Source organism: Ictalurus punctatus, chromosome 10 (assembly GCF_001660625.3).
Source record: "Ictalurus punctatus breed USDA103 chromosome 10, Coco_2.0, whole genome shotgun sequence".
NCBI lineage: Eukaryota > Metazoa > Chordata > Actinopteri > Siluriformes > Ictaluridae > Ictalurus > Ictalurus punctatus.
Genome location: NC_030425.2, coordinates 14,980,001 through 15,006,624, shown reverse-complemented (window position 1 = coordinate 15,006,624; position 26,624 = coordinate 14,980,001). Strand labels below are relative to the sequence as shown.

The following is a 26,624-nucleotide window of genomic DNA, read 5'->3' as shown; positions in this document are numbered from 1 at the left end:
TGAGGAAGTGGAATAGGGTTGCTTGTTAAAGTCTTACCCCTGCCCTGCTCTGTAGAAGCCCCCGGGACAACCGCACAGGTAACCACCGTCCGTGTTGGAGCACCCGTAAGTGCAGGGGTTGTTAGACATGGTGCACTCGTTAACGTCCTGGCACCCACCCATACCCTGCTGGAAGTCGAACCCTGACGGGCACACGCACTTGTAGCTGCCCAGAGTGTTGTAGCATGAGGCCGAGCCACACACCTGACTGCCGGTACACTCGTTCTCATCTATAGAGGTGGAGGGAAACAGTGAGAGGAAGAAATACAGAGAGAGGGAGAAGAATGAGTAATGCTTTAAAGGTTGTATTCTAGCAGTGTTCACTACATAAAATGAAACTGTAACAATTGAGTCAATAAATATAGCATTTCACTTTAGTAGAAACTACTTTTCTCTGCTCATGAAATTATTCAGCCTACAAACAAAATAAACTATTATATTGTATCATATATTATACTATTATATTATCTATTATACTACTATATATTTAATAAACTAATTGATCCATTACATGAAGATGTACTTCAATAATATGATAATAAGACACCAGTCAGTTGATAATCATCTTTATTTTTAAATACACGTCTTCACTGCTACAATTGCTGAATAAATCCTGCTGTTTTTTTCTCCCCCAACATAAATTTGCATCTCTTCTCATATGTTTATAACTGTATTTTTGTGATTTGTGAAATCTGAAATGTTAGGGGAGTACCACTAGCAATTTCAAAAGAAAGGAAAAAACAGGGATAAAATGTAAATGTATTAAATACACCAAAGAAAAAAATATCCAATGTTATACTAATATATTAAGTATATTCTCTACCTTGTTATGTCTGATATCAGATTAACAGTACACATTAAAATATACAATCTGATTATTGATTTGAAATCCACATGTTTTTGTTGGGTTTCTCGAAATCTGATAACAGCTTTAATTTAAAATTTGAATATGGTGTTTACATGGTGGCAAAAATAATCTGGTAACTGACAATCAGGCAATTATTAGTGTGCATATCAACAAACATGGATCAAACAAATTTACGATTTTAAAGCGCACCTATTATGGTTTTGAAACTTGCCTAATTTTGTTTTAAATGTCTCATACAATAGATTTACATGCATCCAAGGTCAAAACACACTTTAACGTGCTCATAATTTAAACTGCAGCATTAACTTTTCCCCCCAGTGTCACAAACGACTCGTTCAATGATCCGTTCTAAAGGATTCATTCTAAACTCCTCCTTTCAGAGAGCATACTCTACTTTGATTGGTCAGATGTCCCAGTCTGTTGTGATTGGTCTACAGCTGTCAACGTGTTTCAAAAAGATAACGCCCACTACCATAACGAGTTTCAGCTCCATCTGTTCGCAAGCAGCCGATGAAGACCAGATCCGGGGCTTTTTGTTACAAACCTATGTAAGTTAGTACAGGCAGTAAGTCTGGAATTACTAACGACTCGTTTCAGCTGTTCAGAATCGCTTCCTTCTTTTGTGGGTCAATAACTCCGTTTGTCGTACGCTTTGATTTTTGAAACTTTGCAGACTTTTTATATTCACAAGCAGCTACATAACACACTACATGAGAGGTAATATTTGAGAAACCATAACAGGTACACTTTAATTTAAATGGATACCTTTTTTTTTTTTTTGCATGTCTTTGTCTTAATGATGCATATTTGTTTTGTTGGTTGATTTGAGAGGTTGTTCGAGAAGCTGTGCTGTAGGACACTCACCCACGCATTGGTTCCACTGGTAGTGTTGAACATAGCCCTGCGGGCAGCCGCAGCGGAAACCACCCAGCATGTTCTGGCATCCGTGTTGGCATCTGTGGTTCCCTGTGCACTCGTCCACATCTGCAATGCCACAAGTGTTTTTATATTTTTACATATTTTATTATAACTCTTGTCACAACAGACACTATTATAAAGCAGAGATCCAGGATTAAAATCTCCCTAAACTATTTTAAATGTGTTTATTATTATTATTATTTAATCTTTCTAGGGGAATTGGTATTCTCAAATAAAACTGGCATATTTTCAAATACTTTTTCAATGTGACTGTAAATGTAATTGAAAATCTTAATTTTCAGTGATCATTAAACAGACAATGCGTTTACTGTATTTTTTTGAGTTTGAGAGGGAGAAAAAAGTCTCATTATAAAGTGAGCTTTGGAATTGTTTGGAGGACCTTTAAACACCCTGGTGAGCAGGAATCTGAAAACCTTATTGGTGAGTGTTACAGTATCTTAAAATACACAAGCCTTTCATGTTTCAATATGCATATTAAGTCCGTGCTACATCAGTTTACTATGTGAAGTGGACAGGAATTTAAGTTTTGTTGACATTCTAATTTGCATATTCATATAAACTGGAATTCTCAACAAGAATAAATCATGTAGTCTAATGATATATTGTGTGTAACCTCCACGTTAACCAATTTATTATGTGCAATTATTTTCTGAAAATAATTGCTGCCAAATTGTTGTATAATATAGAGGCAAAAGCTGACATTTCCACAGCAGCTCACATTGCGAGTGTTAATCTGCCATCAGTTGATAGCTGTTCAGAGTTTATAAAGGTCAGTGACACTCACTGTGTCCTCTGGCGATAATTACTTAACCACTGACATTAAATGCCTTACTGTATTATCATTACCTTCACACTCCAGTCCACTGGTGTCCAGAGAGAAGCCCTTCTGACACTCACAAGAGAAACTGCCGGGGGAGTTGAGGCAGGATGCTCGGGATCCACACGCATTCGGCTGGTTGTTACACTCGTTGTTATCTGCCGGGTAGAAAAGCACAATCAGAACCACATAATTCTGAGGTACAGACATTTATCTGAGAGAAGTACAATGCTAATGAACCAGATTTTGTTTTTATAGGTCTTATGTATTTGTATGCTAATGAATACAGACACAGTGAAGCTAATATTTGATCTGTTTTGGCCTCCTGGATTTTGTCATGTCACGGCCTACTAGTGACTCCATTTTCCAGTATGCACCACGACCTATAAACTCCCAATGGAACACACAGACACCAGACTAATTACACACATTTGTTCCCAATCACACTGACAATCACACCATGCTATATAAGAAACTTTTTGAACCCTCTGAGTTTGTGAAGTAATATGTTCAGTTGCCATAGTCTCTGGAGATTACTAAGCATTGTTGTGTATATTCTGGTTTTGATTGTGCTCTACCTTTGATGTTGATTTCTGCCTTACGTGCTCTAGCCTGTTTGCCTGATCACCTGACCACTGCCTGTCTTTTGCCTTGCCCTCTGGATATTATAATCTTCATTAAAGCTCTTAACTGCAATTGCATCCGTCCTAACCCTCATTACATGACAGTTTCTAGCAAGTGTGTGTGAGCTGGGCTACGTTAAGGAGGCAATATATTCATTTTATCATGAATTACAAAATCTGAGATAAATATTTTATTTACCTGAAGTTGATATCTTTGACAGTACATACACTAACCCAGGATCCACATTAAAATATTTTAACTAAACTTTACATAGGTTTTTTTGTTCATACCCCTGTAACACAGAACCTACAGTATGTCGTACACTACAGTTACATACACTAATGTGAACGGAGCTAGGCTTACCGATGCATGCTGTCTGGTGTTGAGTAAATCCAGAGGGACACTTGCAGGTGAAGCCTCCAATGGTGTTCACACAGAGGAACTGGCAGTTGTGTTGCTTGGTGGAGCACTCATCCAAGTCTGGGTGTCACATCATTTATAAACCGTTACTTGCACTCATGAACTCTACATGCTGTATCACGAATCTATTTATGCAGTGAGGCGATGCAGAAGGGGAAACTCACCTTTGCAGGTCTTTCCATCTGGCTGCAGGATGTACCCTCGAGGGCAAGAGCACAGGTAACTGCCTTCTGTGTTCTTACACAGGAAGTTACACGGCTTGGGGGACTGAGAACATTCGTCCAAATCTGAAACACAGGGTAAACAATCAATTAGGACTCACTTCAAGAGTATAATGTTATCATCATTTATGTTCAATTTGTCCATTCAGGACAGTTTGGTCATCTTCTAGTATTTCACTAGTATTTGCTTTAGATCAATAAACATACAGACATAACAGCTTGTTAATTCTATAACATTCACCATGTAGTTCACTGTTTTGAGGGTGTAAATATACATCACTCATCACAGTTAGCTGACATGAAACCATTATTGTTGATAACAAAAGGCAAACATGGAGGCATCCATGTTTTTATTCCACCATGTTTTGATTTTCCACTTCCGAATTAAGTCAAATGCAGTATTAGTTAATTCAAGATAACAGCTTAGAGGTTCTTTCTAAAACTGTTTATCTCCTTGGACTTGGACAGCAGCTGTTTCTATGGCAACAGCTAACACATACAGTTCATTTAAGACTGAAATCTACATTTTAAAGCCTAAAAAGCTGAACTATACCATGTATTGTGGAGTCACTGGGAAATGATAAGTAATGAGTTAAAATATGTACATACAATGTGGTCCAAAAGTCTGCAAAACATACAGTAAACTATTTGAACATTTTGTTACTTGTGACAAAGAAACATCTGCGAAACTGAAATATCATGTTGCTATAAATTAAAATTCTTACAATTATTTTAAGGGTAATTTAATTAAGGGCACTAAAGTAAATTTTTGTTTTGGTTGTATTTTTTTTTTATAAAGAGATTTCACAACTGTCAGATTGGAACTTTCAGAAAATACAGAATTTCTATTTTGGCAGTTATGAGTTTGACAAACATGACTTTTATAAGTTCTTATAATTATGGTCGTTCTGATCATAACACGCAAAGAATCCAGAGATCTTTGTTGGGCTCATGATGAACTGGTTGCTCATGAAGGGCATAAATTAAAGACGTACCAGTGCAGGAGGTGCCGCTGAAATCGTTAGTGTAGCCCACATTGCAGTGGCAGCGGAAGGAACCCACGCTGTTAATACACTCGCCATTCTTACACAAGTTGGGCATAACCTTACACTCATTGATATCTGTAGAAACAAAAAGTCACGCTCAGTTTAAAACCCATGAGTGATCATGAAAAAGCAATTTTATGTTACTGGATTCTACAGTGGACCTGCAATGAAAAAACATAGTGGCAGCACCAATCAATGCAATTAGCCATAGATCAGTGACTCAGTTTTCTAAACATCTTCAATCAGCTTGATTTCTGTAGTAGATCCTCTGCTGTGGCTTATCCAATCACAGGCATTGATGTAAATTATTTAGTTTAAAACAACTCATCTGACCAGAGAGTAGCTACTGGGCTAGAGACATTAGATCAGAAAAGGGAGAGCTTTCAGAGGCGTCTAGATTTTATTTCAGTTACACTGTCTGGTCTGATTAGTGATGTAATGACTTGGTATGGATCAAACAATGAGGATTGGACAGAGGAGGGTGCATTTATAACAGCACAAATTTTATAGGTTGGTGTGTGGAACTTTTTTTGTAAGGAATGTAAGGTAAGTCCTGAGACTTTCCATGACGTGTTAGATTTAACGTTTTTAACGAGCTAGTAACGAAAAATAAGCAAATTCAATGTAATTGGCACAACACACAATGCTATCACCATGGCAACGTGTATATGGCTGCATGCTGCATTTGGTCATGTAACACCACATCAGACTTGCAACATCTCTGCCAACATGTCCTTGCAGCATAACCCTTTAAAATGAACTGCCCCCTCTCACCTCTGCCATCGGTAGTGTAGCCCGGTCCGTGTGGACACATCTTCTTGTACTGCACGGTGCCAGGCAGGGGGCAGAGCTCGCACTGTGGTCCCCAGCCACGGCCTCCGTTACAGCAGCACTCGGATTTGGTAACGCTGTTGCGGTTGGTGGACGATTGCTGGCACATGGTCTGTAGAACCTCAGTGAAACAGAAGCCTTGACGATTATCTGAGAAAGACAACGGATGATCAGATTGTTAGCTTTTCATCTCTGTGATTTCACTGTTAACAGCTTTCTGTGGTCTAGAGAAGGAAATATGAATCATTTAGACTAGATTTAATTGACAGTATCATATGATTTGATTCATTATGATGATTTGATGTCGTGGTCTGTGTTTCTCATATTATAGATCTATAGCCTGCAGCGGCCATAGGCGAATAATTGCACCAAGATCCTCTTGTATTACTGTGATCTATCCCTATGCTGTCTCCAGTGTTAGTCATTTGTAAAGGTCAGAGGTAAAATTGTGACTTTAGGTTTTCTACCACAGGAAAGGCTTCAGGACTAAGGAGGTGGCGGGTTTTTCCCCTCAGGGACAAGTGGTGCATTTTTTGTCTTAATGACTTCAAGACACAGAGAAAAAAATATCACCTGCTGAGGGAACAACAATTTATATCTGTTATAAGGTAAGTAATAACAGGAACTAACTTTTTTTTCCTGGATGTTCAACAACATTGAACATAACTATAAATGGATAAAAAAGTATGTTGTGTCATGCTTTAATGAATTTTTGGCAAACTGCTGTGGTATAAAAGGAATAAACTACTTTGTTATTGGACAATAATCAACCTTGGCTTGGAAACAGTACATAGGGCTACATCACAACATTATGTTGTTGATTACATTTTCATAGGCCACTTTCTCTCTTCTGCTAGCCACCATTTCCACTAATGTATTAAATACAACTATAGCTCAAATCACACATTGAAAATTGTACATTATATTTTTATTAACTATATTTTGGCTACTTTCTCTCTAAAATGATTTTTAAAAAAAAGGAGTTCTAATTTACCACAATTTAAAGCACTGAAATTTTTAAAGTCCCAGGATCTGTTTTTATTAACGATAACAACCCTGTTCACAACTTTTACCTGATGCACACAGATTTGTGTAGCTGTGTGATAAGTATGGTACACTGATATGAATTTTTACACTCTCCACTGTGTGTGAATTCACAGGCCGTGTATCAGATAAATCTTGAAGAGAAAACCCTGCCAGCATGGACATGTTATTAGAATTCCAAGACAGTTTTGCAAACTTGTTATTGTCAGTGTTTCTGAGTGGGTGTATGTTAGATAACATTTTTGGAGGTGTGCTGCAGGCTGCATTTTTGCCTCACATATTTAAGAATCATCAAATAGTCACCGATTTGTTTACGGCTGTCATGCATGTTATAGTGAAAGCATATGTGAGCCTCTGTGTGAGTGTGTGCTCCTTCATGGCAGGTTCTTACCAATGCACTCAGTGCCTGTGGAGCTGGGCTCGAATCCTTCGCTGCACTCGCAGCGGTAGCTGCCCACCGTGTTCACACAGCGGCCGTTCTTGCAGATGCCAGGCTTGGTTCTGCACTCGTTCAGGTCTGCCAAGGAGACATGCAGAGGAGGGGAACGAGAGATACAGTGAGTCAGGATGAGTGGGTGGCCAAGAGTGAAGAAACAGTGAAGAGAAACCGAAGTAAAGAAAAGGAGATGGAACAAGCTAAAACTTAGTGGGAGAACCTATGCAATGCAATATCTATTAATATCACAAGACATATTTACAGTATTTACTGTACATCCAAAAACAAATTTAAACACTTGAGTTAGTGTGCTCTTGTTTACAGACTGTTCTTTTTCTATGTTCAAATGCATTTACTGTGTTCATTCACGGGATGATACTGACAAGTCTAAAAGTTGAAATTATTGGATAGAACCATTGTTGGATAAAACTGTACCTTTCTTTCCTTATCGCTGGAATGGCGTCCTGTTGTCATTTCACATTTAAGCTACTTGTGTCCCTGAAGTCTAAAGCAATTGCTTGATCTCCTCTTAAAATGTGTCTACACACACTCACTCACACAGGTACTCACCCATACAGCCCTCCCCATCAGGGCGTCGAGTCATTCCTGGTGGACAGATACACATGAAGGTGCCGATGAGGTTTTTGCAGACCATGCCCCTGCTCTCACAGTCATCCAGCCCCTCCGAACACTCATCCTGGTCTAGAGAGAGAGAGAGAGAGAGAGAGAGAGAGAGAGAGAGAGAGAGAGAGAGAGCATATGAGAGAGAGATTAAGAACATTAAACAGCAAAATGTGGTTCAATACAACAGCATGCATACCTTAGTGAAAATTATGAGGAAATTTTATTTATACCATCAAGACATTAAAGCCATTAAGCATGAAAAAAATCAAAATGATATAAGTTCAAAAATCTTCCTGTCTGAATGTGTAACAAATACTCGGTAATAACTTGGATAAGAGGAACACTTCAGAATGTGCTGTGGGAACACTATTTCATGTTGTGTTAAGCTGCATCACACCACTACATCCTTTGTTATTTTCCAATAACAGCACACCCCCAACCCTTTTATGCCTTATGTAATATTCACCCCCTGTTCTTCCTGATATACCTTACCAAATGTCATACACTCCATTATATAAAATCAGCATCTGAAGATACAGTCAGAGCAAAATCTGACTATGTTCTATAACGCTGTCTTGTTGCAGGAAACCGCATACACCCGTTTCATATAACTGATCAAATATACAGTACAACTTTGCTTTTTGCTTCCATAAATCTTTTGGTTCAAACTTGCGCACATTACTGCAAGCAAAGTTTTGAAAACTATGTTTTCAAACTTAAATGAATGAAAACAGTGATGAGTGATAGTAATATGAGGACAGTGTGTTAATCCTGTGGCGTGGTAATTGGAGACGATGTCTTCTCGTTGCGCACTGTGGATTTTCTCACCTCGACACATCCTCTGATCCTCCCGCAGCACGTAGCCTGCAGGACACATGCACTCGTACGAACCGAACGTGTTCACACAGCGGAAGGCACAGAGCAGCGGGTTCACAGCACACTCATTAATATCTGAAAAAGAGGCAAAAATAAATAAATAAACAAATAAATAAAGACTATGAGGCAGCCTCTGTCGAGTCCCAGTTTATAAATATACCATTCTCAGAATGTCCAAAGTGCCATTTTGTAGAATTTCTTATTACCATTTTAAATATGAAGTGATATCTAGGTTGGATGTGGATGTGATTGCTTACAATTGATTTCCCAATAATGTCCTGCACATACGTTGCTTAAAAGTCTTTGTCCAATGACCTCTGTATCATAACAGTATTAATGCCGTATGATCTTAAACATGCCTTTGATTTAAAGTGTTTATAAAATAGTTATTGCTGCAGCTGCAGAATTTTAATGTCAATGTCATTTTAATAAATAAACAGGTTACATTTCAAGCTTATGCTGATAAACTACATATCAACTGTCTCAAGCATTTTTTTTTCATTCCAAACACTAAAATCTATTTAAATTGCACAATATATTGCCTGTAAATCTTATAATATAAGATGGCCACTTCCCTACATTACTAAATCTATTTTATTTAGGGAATGTTACACAACTCGTTCATTTATTCAAGTGTGATTAACTTCAGTTAAGCGTTATACAGTAGTATTATTATATGACACATGGCATTATGTTTGGGTGCACACACCTTCACAACTCATCATGGGCCCAGGTTCAAACCCCTCCTGACAGGAGCACTCGAAGCCTCCTACCACGTTAGTGCAGGTGCCGTTGCCACACGGGTTTCCAATCGAACACTCGTCCGTATCTAAAACGTGAAGAAATTTGCGTCACACTAATGATCTGCATCGTGGGCTTCTTGTTATTCGTCTCTGAGAGATGTGTTTGTGTGTGCATTTGTTAAGTTGGCTGCATGACTTGTAAGTACATTATGTGGGAATGTACGGATGTACATTAGTGTGTATATGGATTTGTGTGTGTATGAACTCACCCACGCATTCGATACCAGTGTAATCCAGGTTGTAGCCGAAGGGACATTCACAGCGGAAGGAGCCATCGGTGTTGATGCAGACGCCATTTTTACACGGGTTATCCAAACACTCATTCATATCTGTGCAAGACAAAGACGAGGTATGTTATACTGGACACACAAAAGTTTCAGAATTGGAAGTGAATTTCCAGGTCAAAAGCGGGCATGATCTGATGGGATAAGTGATAGACCTTTGAAATAAATATTAGAGCAAAAATCTTTCTGATTATGTCAGGATATTAAAGGGCAAATGTTTGTTTTTTTCTTTTTAATTTCTTATAAACTTTTATTTAAATTATATTTGTTATAACTGTTTGTTTTCATACAAAGAGGAATCTATATCTGATGTCTTACACATTATTAAACACATTAATTTGCAATTGGTCAAGTGTTTCTAGCCTTTCAGTAATCTTATAGTTTTAAAGATACCTTTAAAAAAAACTATAATTTGCAATAATGCCTTGCAATAGAGGCTGCTACTCTTTGTTTGTTTTTTTCAAAATCCTTTTTTTTAAAATTTTTTTTCCAACTTTCTGTTTCTTTATTATCTCTACAGCCACATATTAAAGAGATTAAAGCAGTTACTAAGAGCTAACTTTACAGTCCATTATATCAAAGTAATGATAACTAAACTTGCTGCAAACATTTTTAAACTATAATTTTTTTTATGAATGCTATTAGGGCTTTCATTCTGAACATTTTCTAGTGCATGCCCAGATTAAGATGTGTTAGTTTAATAACGCATGGATTTCTCCATGATTTCTCTCATGATTTTTTTTTTACTGCGAGCAAAAGACAAGGGAAATATCAGAGTATTCCCAGCATAGACATCATATGGACATTATTCCGATACAGTATTCCACTGAATTCTCTAAGCAATGAAATTATGTGTGTGTTATATTAAAATGTTTTGATGTATTCACTGTAAAGTATTTACAAGAAGATCCTTCTCATGTACCAGTTGACAGGTTGTAATGAGTTTTAATGTTTTAATGCTGATGTTTCTCACATGTTTGGAACTGTTTAGTAATAAACACATCAGAAAATGCTACAACTCCAGACAGTTCCTTTCATGTTCACATTCACTGCACTTTTATACTACATTCTATCATTCCCTAATTTCTGCATCGCATCTCTATTTCCCTGTTGCCTAGCAACAGTGTTCCTGACTGTATCCACTTGAATGGCGAGCTTGCTTTTGTTGTTAGCTTTTGTGATTTCTGTATATGTATGTGTATTATGTAGTTTGCTGTACAGTACAAATGTGTCTTACCCACACGACCTTCTCCTAGTCCAGGCACAGCTCCGTGACCATAGGGACACAACTGTTTAAATGCAGCTGCACAGGGACAAGAAAGCAAGACAAATATTAAAATGGAATTGTTAGTCTGTATAAATGAGGTAATTAGGTGTATATAGTGTATATATGATCGCATATCCAACACGGCATTTACTTCTTTCTTTCTTTTTTGCATTATTTATTTCATTTTAGTATGTTCAGTAAATGTAGCCAGCTGTGAGAGACGGTACCTTGGCCCTCCTGGGGGCAAAGTTCACAGGGGTCACCCCAGCCCTCCCCGGGCATCAGGCTGCAGCAGCAGTCAGCCTTGCTAATGTTCTGAGGTTTGGGAACGGAGCATTTACTGGCCTCGAAACGTGTGAAGCAGAAGCTCTTGCGCGTGTCTTGAGAGAGAGAAACAATGACAAACTAACATGCCGAACTCTTCATTCATTAGGTCGTATTATGAGCAGGACATTCACTAATGTCTACGCACTAAATCTTTCACTAGCCTGGTTTTTTTCTTCAATAAAGTCACTAAAGGGGTCTAAAAAGTTGCCAAATCTCAGCCGCTATGTTGGCAACACTGCCTCACAGCATCTGTAGCTATGCTCTGTGGCTTACTTGTTTACCAATATCAGAAGTGATACTAAAATACATGTAAAATGTGCAACAGGTCGCACTCACCAAAGCAGCGATGTTTGTTATCAGACAGAACAAAACCTGGCTGGCAGTGACACTGGAAGCTTCCCGGTGTGTTTACACAGTGGCCAAACAGACAGAGGTTGGGTTGAGATTCACACTCGTCAATGTCTGCGGAGCAATTATGTGAAAGAGAAAGAGAGAAAGAGAGAGAGAGATGCACTATGAAAAACAGAGCTTACTCTAATTTTGTGTGTGTTATATAGCAGATAAGAGACAGGCTCACCAATACAGTTCTCATTCTGTAACTCGTAACCCGGAGGACAGATACAGCGGAACGAGCCGTCCAGGTTCTGACATGTACCAGGCGAGCAGGTGCCAGGGTATGTCACACACTCATTAATGTCTGCAAGCAAAATAACATCTTACAAATGCTCCACAAAATGATTTCAAAAGTGCAGAAATAATAAAAAAATAAATAAGAAAGTTTAGCAGTGCCCGTGCATCAGCAGTGGATTCAGTTTCTGCTCTCTTACTTTGAAATGTATTGAAAATTCAAGCTTTTACTGACGGCACTATTTCATGCAAGAAATGAAAGTGTAAGATATCTAAATGATATCTCTCATACTGATACAAAAGTGGGCTTTTCTTCCAATTGCTTCTGATGTCTCCAAGTCTCTGCTGTTTGTTTTGGATATTTGTGAATATCTGTAGTTTTTTAAAAGTTAATTTTCTCTTTGGTTAGCTATTTGAGTCTGTGTTGCTTCCATTTCTGAATCTTTAGGATTCACGCCTCCCCAAAACATGCCAGAGTTACTTAACTTTTTTTCAGATTTATTTAAAAAAAAATTCCAGCCTTTCTATATTTCATTTTCTTTTTTTTTTCTGTTTTTTTTTTTTTACAGATCATGAAATGTGTCAGAGAATGGATGCAAGTGAATACAAATGCAGTAAAAAGCTTTTATCGAAAGAGATAGGCAGACAAATCCAAAATGCGATGAATAATCAAAATCCAAAAACAATCAGAGGTCAGGCGACCTACAAACTACAAAATATCCATACTTTTATTCTCAAATAATGTTCACAGTTTTCCAAGCTTTTCCATACATCTAAAGAGCCTTTAATTTCCACACCTTAAAGTGCCTTTAAATCCTATACTTTTCCATAACATACAAAGGATCTCTGATGATCTTTTATGCCCTTCTCCAGCTCTGTAAAAGGTCAGAATTTTCAGTTTCAGCTCTTGTGTGTCATGATTCCCACTTGAAGCAGCGTTCTCTAAGCGCGAATGCGCGAGCACCTGCTTTTCCGTTGTTGACCGTAATGACATTGGGACACGTGTGTTATGTTTATGTTTCTGTCATGTCTCCTCCCTGTTCCGTCATTGGCTGGGATTTCACGTGGGTCTGTATTGCTCTCAGCTGCTAGCGGTTTAGACGCTGATCATGTCCGCATATATACCGCGCGCCTCCCAGCACACAACGCGGAAGATTAATACCATAGAGTTAGTTTAGTTCGTATCGTAGTCGTAGTCGTAGTCATAGTCACAGTCCATGTTTAGAGTTAGTTCGTGCTGGATTATCTGCTTCCAGTCTCTCGTCATAGTTCGTTTCTCGTTTTGTTTATCGACCCTGTTTCCCATGACCACGACCTAGATTCCAGCCTTGCCCCGTGTATGTCTGTTTGCCAATCGCCTGACCTCTTGCATGTTTGTGGATTACGTTTTGGATCACGTTTTGGATTTGTCTGCCTGCCTCTCTTTCAAATAAACAACTGTTCATCCTGCACTTGCATCCGTCCTATCTCTGCTCCGTCACGATTCGTGACAGAATCTTCCGCTCAAACATGGATGCAGCAGGAGAACGGAGGAGATGCAGAACCCGGAAGTCGACGCCAACCGTCCCCGCTTTGGACTCAGTCCACTTCCCACAATGGACATTTATGGAGCTTCCTGATCCATTTGACGGATTTTTCGGTGCCCCAGAATATTTCCTGGTAGACTGTCAATTCTATTTCTCCAGCCTGTCAGACCCTAAGCCAGAGGAGAAGCACTGGCTCCGATTAATGTGGTCCCGGTTCTTTGGACCGGCCCGTCAATGGGTGCAGCTCAAACTGGATAAGCACTGTAGGAACCTGGACAGTGTAGAACAGTTTGTGGGGGAATTCATGATGCGATTCGGGAGTCCGGAGGCGAAAGACGAGCTAGAACAACTTCTCAGGGGGGTAAGTCTGGCAGGCGAACCTGCCCTGCCGTTTACCCACTACTACAGGCAAATTCATGCAGAGCTCAACTCTGAAATCCAAGTCAAGCCTCCAGTCCCCGAAATCCAAATCCCGTCCCTGAGGTCCAAGCCAAGTTCCGCTCACGCCCCAGTCTGCCAACATGTCCAGCCAAGTTCCGCTCACGCCCCAGTCTGCCGACACGCCCAGCCAAGTTCCGCTCACGCCCCAGTCTGCCGACACGCCCAGCCAAGTTCCGCTCACGCCCAAGCTTCACCTGGTGACCTCAGAGCCTCCCTGTTCAGCTGAGGTCGTCGCTCAGCCTGCCTGTCCAGCTGAGGTCGTCGCTCAGCCTGCCTGTCCAGCTGAGGTAGTCGCTCAGCCTGCCTGTCCAGCTGAGGTCGTCGCTCAGCCTCCCTGTCCAGCTGTGGACGTCGCTCAGCCCCCCTGTCCAGCTGAGGTCGTCGCTCAGCCTCCCTGTTCAGCTGAGGTCATCGCTCAGCCTCCCTGTTCAGCTGAGGACGTCGCTCAGCCTCCCTGTCCAGCTGAGGTCGTCGCTCAGCCTCCCTGTCCAGCTGTGGACGTCGCTCAGCCCCCCTGTCCAGCTGAGGTCGTCGCTCAGCCTCCCTGTTCAGCTGAGGTCATCGCTCAGCCTCCCTGTTCAGCTGAGGACGTCGCTCAGCCTCCCTGTTCAGCTGAGGACGTCGCTCAGCCTCCCTGTTCAGCCAGGGTCGTCGCTCCGCTTCCCTGCGCCGCCAAGAACACCGTGCAGTTTCCTGGCTCTGCTTGGGACATTCAGCCCAGGGGGCCGGGGCCGCCAATGAAATGGGATGACTCATGGCACTCCGGGAGGAGTGCCTTTGGGGGGGAGGAGGGGTTCTGTCATGATTCCCCCTTGAAGCAGAGTGCTCTAAGCGTGAATGCGCAAGCACCTGCTTTTCCGTTGTTGACCGTAATGACATTGGGACACGTGTGTTTTGTTTATGTTTCTGTCATGTCTCCTCCCTGTTCCGTCATTGGCTGGGATTTCACGTGGGTCTGTATTGCTCTCAGCTGCTAGCGGTTTAGACGCTGATCATGTCCGCATATATACCGTGTGCCTCCCAGCACACAACGTGGAAGATTAATACCATAGAGTTAGATTAGCTCGTATCGTAGTCATAGTCACGGTCCATGTTTAGAGTTAGTTCGCTCTGGATTATCCGCTTCCAGTCTCTCGTCATAGTTCGTTTCTCGTTTTGTTTATCGACCCTGTTTCCCATGACCACGACCTAGATTCCAGCCTTGCCCCATGTATGTCTGTTTGCCAATCGCCTGACCTCTTGCATGTTTGTGGATTATGTTTTGGGATCACGTTTTGGATTTGTCTGCCTGCCTCTCTTTCAAATAAACAACTGTTCATCCTGCACTTGCATCCGTCCTATCTCTGCTCCGTCACGATTCGTGACATTGTGATAGTTGCTCTCATTCAATAGAGTCTTAAGTACTCACACAAACTGCTTGAGAGGACGAGATTGTTTCATTTTTATGTCTTAATTTAACCAAGTACAACTGTTTTAAGTTACTGCGTGTCATAAGGAAGCACATACAAAAAAAAAATAACTAGTACATAGTATAGGGGATGTAAGCTTTTGAGCTTGCTATTAAAGATGACTGCTGACTGAGTCTTAGTTATCTCCATATTTATAAGATAATACTTTATTAATCCCCAGATGGAGAAATTAGGGTGTCACAGCAGCAGCAAAAATTTTTAGGCTGTATGATCACAGAACAAAAAAGTTTCTATCCAGAAATCATGGGGGACACAAACTTTTGCACAGAATGGTGTAGTAAATGAGGCATTGTATGTTGTGAAAATATGATAATGTTGTTCACTTACCAACGCAGTTCTTAGAGTCGGGGGTGAGCTCATAGCCTTCCAGACACAGACACTGGAAGGAGCCCAGACTGTTGATACACTGACCATATCTGCATACCTGACCAGCCAGAGTAGTGCACTCATCCACATCTGCACAGAGACACAAAAAATACTCTTAGAGACACACAAAACACTCAAAGACACAACGATCTCTCAGAGGCACATAATAAACTTTCAAAGACATAAAACAAACACTCAAAGACACAACAAACCTTCAGCGACACAACAAACCTTCAGAGACACAAGACATTCACAGAGATACAACAACTTAGAGAGAGACACAACAAATTCTCTGATATACAAAAAACTCTCAGAGACACACAACAAACACTCATAGACATGACAAACTCTCAGAGACACACAACAAACATTCAAATACACACAAGACTCTCAGAGATATACAACAAACTCTCAGAGACACACATCAAACATTCAAATACACACAAAACTCTCAGAGACACACACCAACCTCTCAGACAAGCAACAAACTGTCAGAACGCCCAAGAAACATAAACAAAGAACATATAACTGTTGACGTTTTCAGTAAGACGATGTTTATAAGCTGCCTTTTTACAGGAGACTCCTGTGTCAGTGCTTTATACATATCAAGTTGTGATTTTTTTTGTGAAAGAGAAAAAAGAGAGGTTGGTGAGGGAATATCTGTTTATAGCTGCTATAATGCAAATGAGAACAGGTAATAACTTGTTTAACATTAATTGTAGTTATAAATGGATAAAAAGTATGATGTGTCATTCCTAAAAAATATAAATGTACATTGTTGGTAAATTGCTCATTAAATGAAGAATAAAACACTTCAAGTTGTGCTTTTATTGGAAAATCAACAGTAACTCCACTTTATCACACCTCCCTGCTGTTTATTATTTTCCTACAGCAGCACCATGTGTTGTGTTTTATTCATTACATAATCATCCATAGCTTTAGAAATCAGTGCATATATAGTGAGAGTGAGACACTCCATCCTTCAGATGTTAATCAGATATAAACAATGGCAGATTACATACTGGCAGAGATTCAAATAGCATGTGTTTGCGGAATGTGCTAAAACGTTCCACATCTTTAATGATAAAATGTGTGATTTTAAGAATTGTTCGCTAAAGTTTTCTGTTGTTTTGGGGCTATAATGTATGGAACTGGATCCTACATATATGAAGCACTGATGCTTTATTGTGTCGCCTCTTGCTGGTTGTTAATAAAACAATGTACGTTTCGGAAATGTAAATAAAAATGTTTTATGTCACCTTTATAAGAGACTCACCCATGCAGTCGTTATTGTGTGTGAGCTCAAAGCCTGGGAAGCAAAGACAGTTATAGGAGCCCACGGTGTTCTTACATGTCCCATTTCCACACGGCTGTCTCTCACACTCATCGATGTCTGATAAAGAGAGAGTGAATACGAGGAAAAAGAAGATTCAGTGAGACCTTATCACATACATTCAGGTCATTATCTCATTAGCTTGTTATTGATCTGGGTAATGAGTGTTTAACAAAAGCAGGACTGAAGAACGTTTTTTTTTTGTGGATTTTTTTTTCGTTGAAAACTTGAACACACACTCACCCATACACATGGTGAGGTCAGCCGTGGCCTTAAAACCATTGTGGCACAGACAGCGGTAGCTGCCCTGCGTGTCGATGCATTCACCATGGCTGCACACATTGGGGATTTCCAGACATTCATTACGGTCTGCAGGAAAGAGTCATGGCATTAACTTTCGCAAACACATAACAAGCATTTAACAAGCATTTGAAAAGTGTAACTGATGGACCCGCTTGTAATGTGCTGCTGAACGACCAACCTCATAACTATATAAAATGGTACATCCTGTATGGATTTTGTACGCAGAGGACTCACCCACGCACGCTCCACTGGGGGACAGCTTGAAGCCAGGAGAGCACTCGCAGCGGAAACTTCCAGGGATGTTGTTGCAGTTGGCGTTGCGTTGACACAGGTTGTCCCCGCTGTTACACTCATCAATATCTGAGAATGCAATAGAGAGAAAAGGACAAACAGCAAGTGATACAATCAGTCATGAGAGATATAACATGGTGGGTCTACTTATGGAATGCATGGGAGGGTGTCTGTGTGTATATACCTTCACAAACCAGTAGGATGTTATTGTAGCTGAAGCCCATAGGACACTCGCAGCGGAAGCTGCCGATCTGATTTATACACGCTCCATGGGCACAGATCCCAGGAATCTCCCTGCACTCGTCAATATCTGGATCATGACACACATTTCAGTTTACACACCATGTCACGACAAGCATGGCTTTATAAATTCTTCTTACAGAAATATATTTCTTACCGATGGGTTTTCCAGTGTGGATATCGATGATAAAGCCTGGAGCTGGGTTCCCACACAGGAGCTCGTACTCAGCTACGCAAAGCAGCAACACAATTGTAAGTGTATAAACGACTGCAGCGGACATTAGAGACTAACCGAGCATTTATTATTGCCTTCCAAAAGGAGCCCTAGATTTTCTAAAGTCAAGAATGATGCACAAGCCTACTAACTAGTGACTAGACAGCAAAATGGACACTCACAGGTTGCTGGAGTTGGACAGGGCTCACATGGCTTGTTCCAGGCTTTTCCCACATTGTAGGCGCAGCAGCACATCTTCTTGGTCATGTTGAAGGACAGCTCGTTCTCACACGTGTCGTTAAAGTTATGGTAGCACACACTTTTCCTCATGTCTATAAAAGGCCAGAGAACATCACACAAGTTTTGAAATGACATTACATACTTCACCGTACATGTTAGATTCCTGTTTCTCTGGTAAACAAGTGCTTTACCCATGCAGTTGTTGCCTCCATTGACCTGCATGTACTCAGGAGGGCAGACGCACGTGTAGTTTCCCAGTGTGTTGTAACACGTCCCTGGGCCGCATATCCCGATGTGGGTTGAGCACTCGTCAATGTCTGCAAGAGCAGAATTGCGATAAAAGAACATTTTTAATTTATGGATAATTTTATTTGTTATTGGGTTTAAGTGGCTGGGGTAATGTCATCTATTTAATTTTTCTCTGGATCTGCAATGATGATTCTTTGTATCTCCTCTCATGAGACAAATCCAGTCCAACATTCACCCTGTTTTATGACAAACCTTTATTTATTTTAGTCCTGTCTGCACTGACATCTCTATTTTACAAGCAGATGTTTCCTCTTGATTTTTGGTAGGCTGCTACAGATTTGACAGTTGTTACTTTTACTCACGCTTGTTAGGAGGATAAGAAAGTTAATCAAAATGAGACTAATCCTACAGTGTAATATTGCCCTGCCCACCCGGTAGAAGAATAATGCATATATATACAAGCACTACAGTGGTAGTATATAAACACGCACTACATAATGGGCTTGACTACGCTGTTTAAAATCATTTTTCGAATTTTCATTACCATTCAATTTTAATCCAAAACGTTTAGGCCAAAATACTTCTATTTCAAGCTAAAAAAAAGTGCAGTTTTTGAGCAATTTGTCAGGCGCATCTCTAATACATATACTTAACTGATTTAAACTATATATTTGTCTAATGTTTAGCCAGTCAGACATACATTGATACATTTTATTTCACATTAATGAACTCAAAACTTCAATTATCATGGAAGAAAGAAAACCTCCATATTTCAAATGATAAAATCCCCTACATAACCTTCAGTCATTCCAGATACAGGTCTGATAGGATAAATACAGCTGGTATAAAGCCTCACTTTAATCAAATAAAATAAAAAGTTATAATCCAAAAATATTATCACGTGTGTGATCCAATCATCCTAGTTTATAGGAAAGAAAGTTTCTAGGAATCTAGGGTAAACTTGTCCCACAGGTTGTTCATTCATACACTTTATTCTGGACATCATTAAAAGAATGTATATAAAAGTATGTATCATTCCAAAAGAGATTGTGACTACACAGTTGCTAAATTTATGTAAGTATGAGGAATATTAAAATTTGTGTGATTTCTCCTTTAATCACGAACTTAAATTGGTAGTGAGGTGAAAGGCTTTTAGCGCTGTCACCTTCACAGATGCGCGTCTCCTCGTTGAGGAAGTATCCGGCGGGACATTCACACTGGAAACTGCCAAATGTATTGACACAGTTGCCCCCCTGACACAGGCCGGGCAGTTCCTGGCATTCGTCTATGTCTGTTCAGAAGGACAGACAGGGGAATTATTAATGTTAGCATCAGAGTGGAGACAGTAAAGCTATTAGCAGTCAACAGTGACAGCCACAGCAAGGATTCTGCAGACATACACACAAATGAATACAGCAAGGACATTCAGAGCACACAAACACACACACACACACACACACACACACACACGCACACACACACTCTTACCCTCCAGGATGACTGTGATAGGGTTGGGCCTGAAGCCTTCTCCTCCAGGACATAACGTTTTGTATTCAGCTACATAGAGACAGAATTTGTTAAAATGTCTTCATAGTTTCACTTCAAACAACACACACACACACACAATCACCTAAACTAGCCTATCAATTAGCCTTTCATACACCTACCTCATAAGACTGTAATGTATGAAAAGTGCTATAAATAAAGTGTTTATTATTATTATTATTATACATTTTAATACCACTTTATGTAAATTTACTACAATTTTTAAATGATTATATATATATATATATATATATATATATATATATATATATATATATATAATAATAATAATTATTATTATTATTATTTTGGTAGTTGGTGGTGAGTTGTGTTCATGAGCAGCTGAAAGGACGTACTGGAGTTGATCAGGGGACAGAGTTCACATGGATTCCCCCAAGCTAAGCCCAGAGAGCAGCAACAGGAGGCCCGGGACACACCCACTCCAATCTCAGCGCTGCATGAAATGCCACCGTCACCCCGATCCAGCGTGTCCAGGAAACAGTTACCTACCCGAGTGTCTAGAGAAAGAAAGACAAAGTGGCAGAAAAACACACACATTTAACTCCAGTTTTCAATGGCTCATTCCATGCCTTTTTATAACTAATGTCATTCTTAGAGAAAATGTTTTGGATAAAAATCTCTAAGTGCAGATAATTGTCTAAGCGCCTCATTTTGTTGGCTGATAAAAAGATGTTGCAGTTCTACAGACGAAGTGGAAAAGATAATGATAATGTCTACGATAAAGAAGCATATTCTGCATTACTGAATTAATACACAAACTATATACAGTATATAGTGGTGCACAGTGGTGCTTGAAAGTTTGTGAACCTTTTAGAATTTTCTATATATCTGTCCTAAATCATCGTCAGATTTTCACACAAGTCCGAAACGTACACACAGAAAACCCAATTAAACAAATTAGACAAAAATATTATACTTGGTAATTTATTTATTGAGGAAAAATGATCCAATATTACATATCTGTGTGTTGCAAAAGCATGTAAACCTCTAGGACTAGCAGTATAATTTGAAGGTGAAATTAGTGTCAGGTGTTTTCAATCAATGGGATGACGATCTGGTGTGAGTGAGCACCCTGTTTTATTTAAAGAACAGGGATCTATCAGAGTCTGATCTTCACAACATGTTTCTGGAAGTCTAACATGGCATGAACAAAGGAGATTTCTGACGACCTCAGAAAAGAACTTACCATACACCATTTACATTAGCAGATATGGAAAGTGACAGGTGACTTTATTTCTTGTGTAAATTTCAATGACGGCAAATGGCTATGGAATTAAGTTTTTTTCCCCATGGATATTTTTGGGAAATAAATTACAACAAATCTAAATGACTAGCTCCTGCCCTGTGCCTGGGTTGTCAATATTGAAAACAATCTACATTCCACTAACACAATCATATGCTTAAAGTGACTGACTTACTGATGTAAAGTAAGGGTGAGATTTATACTTGCTGCTGTTTGGCTCAGTGATGTGACTGACACACTCACCCACACAGCCCACTCCTGTGGGGTTCAGCTCAAAGTCTGGAGGGCAGTTACACATGTAGCTTCCTGGCATGTTCACACACAGGCCATTAATGCAATTCACCGGGTCAGCACATTCGTTCACATCTGAGTGAGTGAGCGAGAGAGAGAGAGAGAGAGAGAGAGAGAGAGAGAGAGAGAGAGAGAGAGAGAGAGAGAGAGAGAGAGAGAGAGAGAGAGAGAGAGAGAATCGAGTTGTCTGGTGTGGAATGTGTATTTCACTTGAGCTTTTCACCACTTACAGTATGTCTATAGATCATATGTGTGTGAGTGTATGTGTGACAAAAAACATACAGCAGAAATGTAACACAATAAAATAGAAATGTTCTAATCATATTTCATGTCAGCTTCATGGATTTTTTTACTGATGTGATAGTTCAATCAAAATGGGTTAAAATGAAAGTTATTTAAAACCCTTTTAGTAAATTGGTTGGATCCAACCAAAAAGTCAATCAAACAAAGGAACACTGTCTATGTTTACATTTACAGCAGTAATAATTACTGACCTTACTCTGATTAAGATAATAATCTGATTAAGGTGTTTACATGAGTAATACTCCTGTCATTTTCCCGTTTTACATGTTTTAGAACATAATTAGATTAACAGCACACGTCATTACGTCACCGTGCCACGCCGTCCAACGTCCCTCCAGAATTTCACATATCAACATACAGTTTGTCTTCGTTATGGTACCGTATACAGTTTTGGGTGTTTTTATTAAATTTTTTTAGGAACGCTTTAAGTGCAGTTAATTATTTGTCATGCTATATGTGCTAATAGAGAACTGTTTGAAGCCGTGGGCTGTGTCCCAAACCGTATACTTACCCTCTATATAGTAGCCGAGATACATGTATTTTTCCCCACTACAGGCCCATAGTAGGCAAGTAGCGTTTTGGGACACAGCCGAACTCTCTTCTTCACCGTAAAACGTGTGTGATCGTGTCCTGTCGCAAAATGCGGTGAAAACTCTCACACGAAGTTCATAATGTGATTAAGGTGTTTACATGTCTGTAATACTCATCCATAATGCGACTAAAACAGGAGTACACCACCTGTCTTAATTCGATTAGAGCGTAATTCGAGTATGACCTTAATTAGATTAAGGTAAGTAAAAATTGCTGTTCACATGGTAGTTTTTTAATCCAAGTATGGTCTTAATCGGGTTAAGAGTGGATTATTGTTGTCCATGTAAACGCAGCTAGTGTTACTCAAAGCACTTCGTCCATATTAGTGTTATCGTCATTGCAACTGTTCTGGTCGTGTCTCTGTTTTGTCGACTATACCTTGTTGCCTCTGATATAAAACAATTTTTGATAATTGAAGGTTTTTGAAAATGCTGAGTTGGTCAACATTATAGTTCATGGTCCACAGAAAAATATTGACTCTGGGGTCATAACTAAAAAGGAACTGAATCTGGCCCTGGTTCCTCTGGTGCGAATGAGCTCAAACTGCATCAGGTTTCCCTTGATGGAGAGGACATTCATTAGAGCTCTGCAGGAATTTACTGTATCTTCTGGTTGGTGCTGAAACTTATAAGGCAAAGGATCGTTCATGTTTTGTAGCCTACAGTATACTGGACTACACCAGGATGAGGTGCTGTTTTACAGGCAGCACAAATCCCTTTTATTTTATTAATGTGATTTGAATGAATAAATATATATACACTCCACAGTGACCCTAGTCCAGTGTGTTAACCTGAAGTACTTCCTCTCACCTGTGCAGTTGCCTCCACTGCGGTCCAGTTCATATCCATCGTCACACACACAGCGGAACATCCCGGGCAGATTCTGGCACGTTCCAAACACACAGATGTTCTGGAAGTTGCATTCGTCTATGTCTGTGTGTAGAGAAAAAATACTGAGTGTGTGCTGTACATGCAGAAAATTTATACGTGTGTGTGTGTGTGTGTGTGTGTGTGTGTGTGTGAGAGAGTGTGTATACCCTGGCAGGTCTTGCTGTCCTCAGTAGGAGTGAAGCCCATCTCACACTCGCAGCGGTAGCCTCCAGGAGTGTTCAGACACTGGCCATTCTCACACAGGTTCACGTTGTCTGCACACTCATCTGTGTCTGAGAGAGAAAAGCGGAGTGAGAGATCTTTTACAAGTCTGTGCGCAGCCTCGTTTTGCGTTACTGAATCAACAAGGATGGAGCTCCAGTTACATTTAATCAACCAATCACATGCTTGATATGGAAGGAGTCTCCAGTGTCAGCGCTTTTGTAACGATCAGTAAGTTTTTAATTTGTGGTTTACAATAACATAAGCTGTAGGGGTTTTTTTTTGTCTCATTTGGCTGGTGAGGGAAGGGCTGTTTATAGCTGCTATAAAATAGGTGATATCAGGAACTTAAACAATATTTTGTAGGAACTGTCGGAAAACTGCTTTGGTATAAGAGGAACAAAACCCTACAGGATGTGCTGTTATTGTAACATGATCAACGTTGGGGTATCAGTAACTCAGATTTGCATCAGGCCATGTCGTTGATTATTTTCCTAGAACAGCACCCCCCTCCCCTCCCCCCCATCCCCAGTGTTTTATTCCTTACTTACTAAATGTTAGCTAACAAACTTAGCTACTGGATTTACTTGCAGAATAAATATGAAAGAACAGAAGAGAAGAAGATTTCCTCATATGCCGTATCTCTGTAAATATATTTACTGTATCTCAACATGCACAAAACTTAAACACATAAATTCGCAAGTGTTGTGTCAGTATGTGTAAATATAAATACTTGGCTAGCTATGTAACATCACATACTGTAGCTTCTGCTAGCGCGTTAATGTTAATGTGAACATTCGTTAAACTAAATGGGTATCTTCATAATGTTAGTGCTATAGTGTGTTTAGACTAATGGTGCTAAATTGTAATGTGTCTTTTTAATGTCAGTATTTTGTGATAATCAGCAGAAGTTAAATGGTGGATTTCACTTAAGCGCTGCCTGTGGTCCACTCAGCAATACCAGGCTGGAGAGTTCTCTCTCCATGTGTGAAAGTTTAGTGTCCTAAATGGAATTGGCCTAATGGTGTTTTTTTTGTGGTGATGTTTCCTGTACCAGAGCAGGAGAAGCCGTCGCCATTGAAACCCTCCTTGCAGGCGCAGCGGTATGAGCCAGGAGTGTTGACACACTCAGCGTTGGAGTTGCAGGAGTGGTCCTCTGTGGAGCACTCGTCCAAATCTAAACACATACATCACAGGGTTAGAGCTCACAGAGGAACTAGAGACAAAACGGAGCTCATAGCTAGCTCTAAAACGTAATAGAAAATATTTTGATCGATGAGTGTGTGGAAGGTCCGTCCTTTATCACCGTGTTGTCTTGCGCAGTCCCTTACCTACACATTTAATTCCGTCTCCCACCCAACCGTCCCTGCAGCGGCATTTAAAGCTCCCAGGGACATTGACGCAGGCGGCGTGCATGTCACAGTTATGAGCACCGATCTCACACTCGTTGACATCTAGATTACAACAAAAACAAACAATGCAGTGAAAACGCAGTGAAAGTAAAGAAATCAAATATGTTTAATTTAAAACAGAGATAAATTTACAACGTGGGATACAAACCCATGCACATACATGTAGACAGCAAACTTCACACACACACAAACATACACACACACACCTGTACAGCCCGTAGAGCCTTTCTTCACAAAGTATCCCAGCTGGCAGTGACAGATGAAAGAGCCCTTTGTGTTCTCACAATCACCATGTAGACAGATGTTGGGGTTCAGGTCGCACTCGTTGACATCTTGAGAATCAAACATGCGTGAGTATCAGACAATGAGGAATGAGATGAGAGAGCATGAGTGTGTGTGTGTGTGTGTGTGTGTGTGTGTGTGTGTAGTGTTTTCTCACCCACGCAGGAGCGCATGTCCATGGAGGCCATAAAGCCGTCAAAGCAGAGGCAGCGGTACTCTCCAGGGATGTTGGTGCACTGACCACCGTCACAGATATCTGGAGTGTCCTCACATTCATCGATGTCTGAAAAGATAAAAAAGACAAGTCAGGTCACTCTCTGTGTGTGTGTGTGTGTGTGTGTGTGTGTGTGTGTGTGTGTGTGTGTGTCTATACCACCATTGCACGGGTTCAGGTGTGTGTGTGTGTGTGTGTGTGTGAGTGTGCGTTTCTGTATACAGTGTGTGTATGCGTGTGTGTTTGTGTATACAGTGTGTGTGTGTGTGAGTGTGTGTTAATATACAGCGTGTGTGTATGAGTGTGTGTTTGTGTATACAGTGTGTGTGTGTATATGAGTGTGTGTTAATATACAGTGTGTATGTGTGTATGAGTGTGTGTTTGTGTATACAGTGCGTGTGTGTATACAGTGTGTGCATGTTTATGTATACAGTGTGAGTTTACAGCAAGTGTTTACTGTGTGAGTGTGTGTTTATATACAGTGTGTGGTGAGTGTGTGTTTATATACAGTGTGTGTGTGTGTATGAGTGTGTGTTTGTGTATACAGTGTGTGTGTGTGTGTGTGTGAGTGCGTTTGTGCATACAGTGTGTCTGTGTGTATGAGTGTGTGTCTGTGTATACACTGTGTGTGCATGTGTGAGTGTGCATTTGTGTGTTTGTGTATACAGTGTGTGTTTACAGTGTGTATGTGTGAGTGTGTGTTTGTGTATACAATGTGTGTGTGCTTGTGTATACAGTGTCTGTTTGTGTATACAGTGTGTGTTTACAGTGTGTATGTATGAGTGTGTGTTTGTGTACACAGTGTGTGTGTGTTTGTGTATACAGTGTATGTGCATGTGTGTGTGAGTGTGTGCTTGTGTATACAG

At 40.2% G+C, this 26,624-nt stretch overlaps 1 protein-coding gene across 1 annotated transcript in view; it reads right to left on the bottom strand.

Annotated features, from left to right (window-relative positions):
* The window catches only part of fbn2b (fibrillin 2b), an 83,905-nt gene that overhangs the window by 3,870 nt on the left and 53,411 nt on the right, over positions 1-26,624 (bottom strand). Inside the window, exons 30-63 of the mRNA XM_017478483.3 lie at positions 25,702-25,827; positions 25,469-25,594; positions 25,182-25,304; positions 24,905-25,027; positions 23,796-23,921; positions 23,569-23,691; positions 21,818-21,940; positions 20,667-20,828; positions 20,254-20,322; positions 19,931-20,056; positions 18,708-18,833; positions 18,459-18,608; positions 18,220-18,291; positions 18,007-18,132; positions 17,766-17,891; positions 17,472-17,597; positions 17,172-17,288; positions 15,857-15,985; positions 12,044-12,163; positions 11,803-11,928; positions 11,367-11,519; positions 11,110-11,175; positions 9,798-9,917; positions 9,495-9,614; positions 8,738-8,860; positions 7,856-7,987; positions 7,241-7,366; positions 5,749-5,955; positions 4,924-5,049; positions 3,872-3,994; positions 3,651-3,767; positions 2,693-2,821; positions 1,772-1,891; positions 38-269 (exon numbers count right to left, since the gene is read on the bottom strand). Coding sequence (XP_017333972.1) covers positions 38-269; positions 1,772-1,891; positions 2,693-2,821; positions 3,651-3,767; positions 3,872-3,994; positions 4,924-5,049; positions 5,749-5,955; positions 7,241-7,366; positions 7,856-7,987; positions 8,738-8,860; positions 9,495-9,614; positions 9,798-9,917; positions 11,110-11,175; positions 11,367-11,519; positions 11,803-11,928; positions 12,044-12,163; positions 15,857-15,985; positions 17,172-17,288; positions 17,472-17,597; positions 17,766-17,891; positions 18,007-18,132; positions 18,220-18,291; positions 18,459-18,608; positions 18,708-18,833; positions 19,931-20,056; positions 20,254-20,322; positions 20,667-20,828; positions 21,818-21,940; positions 23,569-23,691; positions 23,796-23,921; positions 24,905-25,027; positions 25,182-25,304; positions 25,469-25,594; positions 25,702-25,827 — 4,339 coding nt within the window. The remainder of the gene's footprint in view (positions 1-37; positions 270-1,771; positions 1,892-2,692; positions 2,822-3,650; positions 3,768-3,871; positions 3,995-4,923; positions 5,050-5,748; positions 5,956-7,240; positions 7,367-7,855; positions 7,988-8,737; positions 8,861-9,494; positions 9,615-9,797; positions 9,918-11,109; positions 11,176-11,366; positions 11,520-11,802; positions 11,929-12,043; positions 12,164-15,856; positions 15,986-17,171; positions 17,289-17,471; positions 17,598-17,765; positions 17,892-18,006; positions 18,133-18,219; positions 18,292-18,458; positions 18,609-18,707; positions 18,834-19,930; positions 20,057-20,253; positions 20,323-20,666; positions 20,829-21,817; positions 21,941-23,568; positions 23,692-23,795; positions 23,922-24,904; positions 25,028-25,181; positions 25,305-25,468; positions 25,595-25,701; positions 25,828-26,624) is intronic.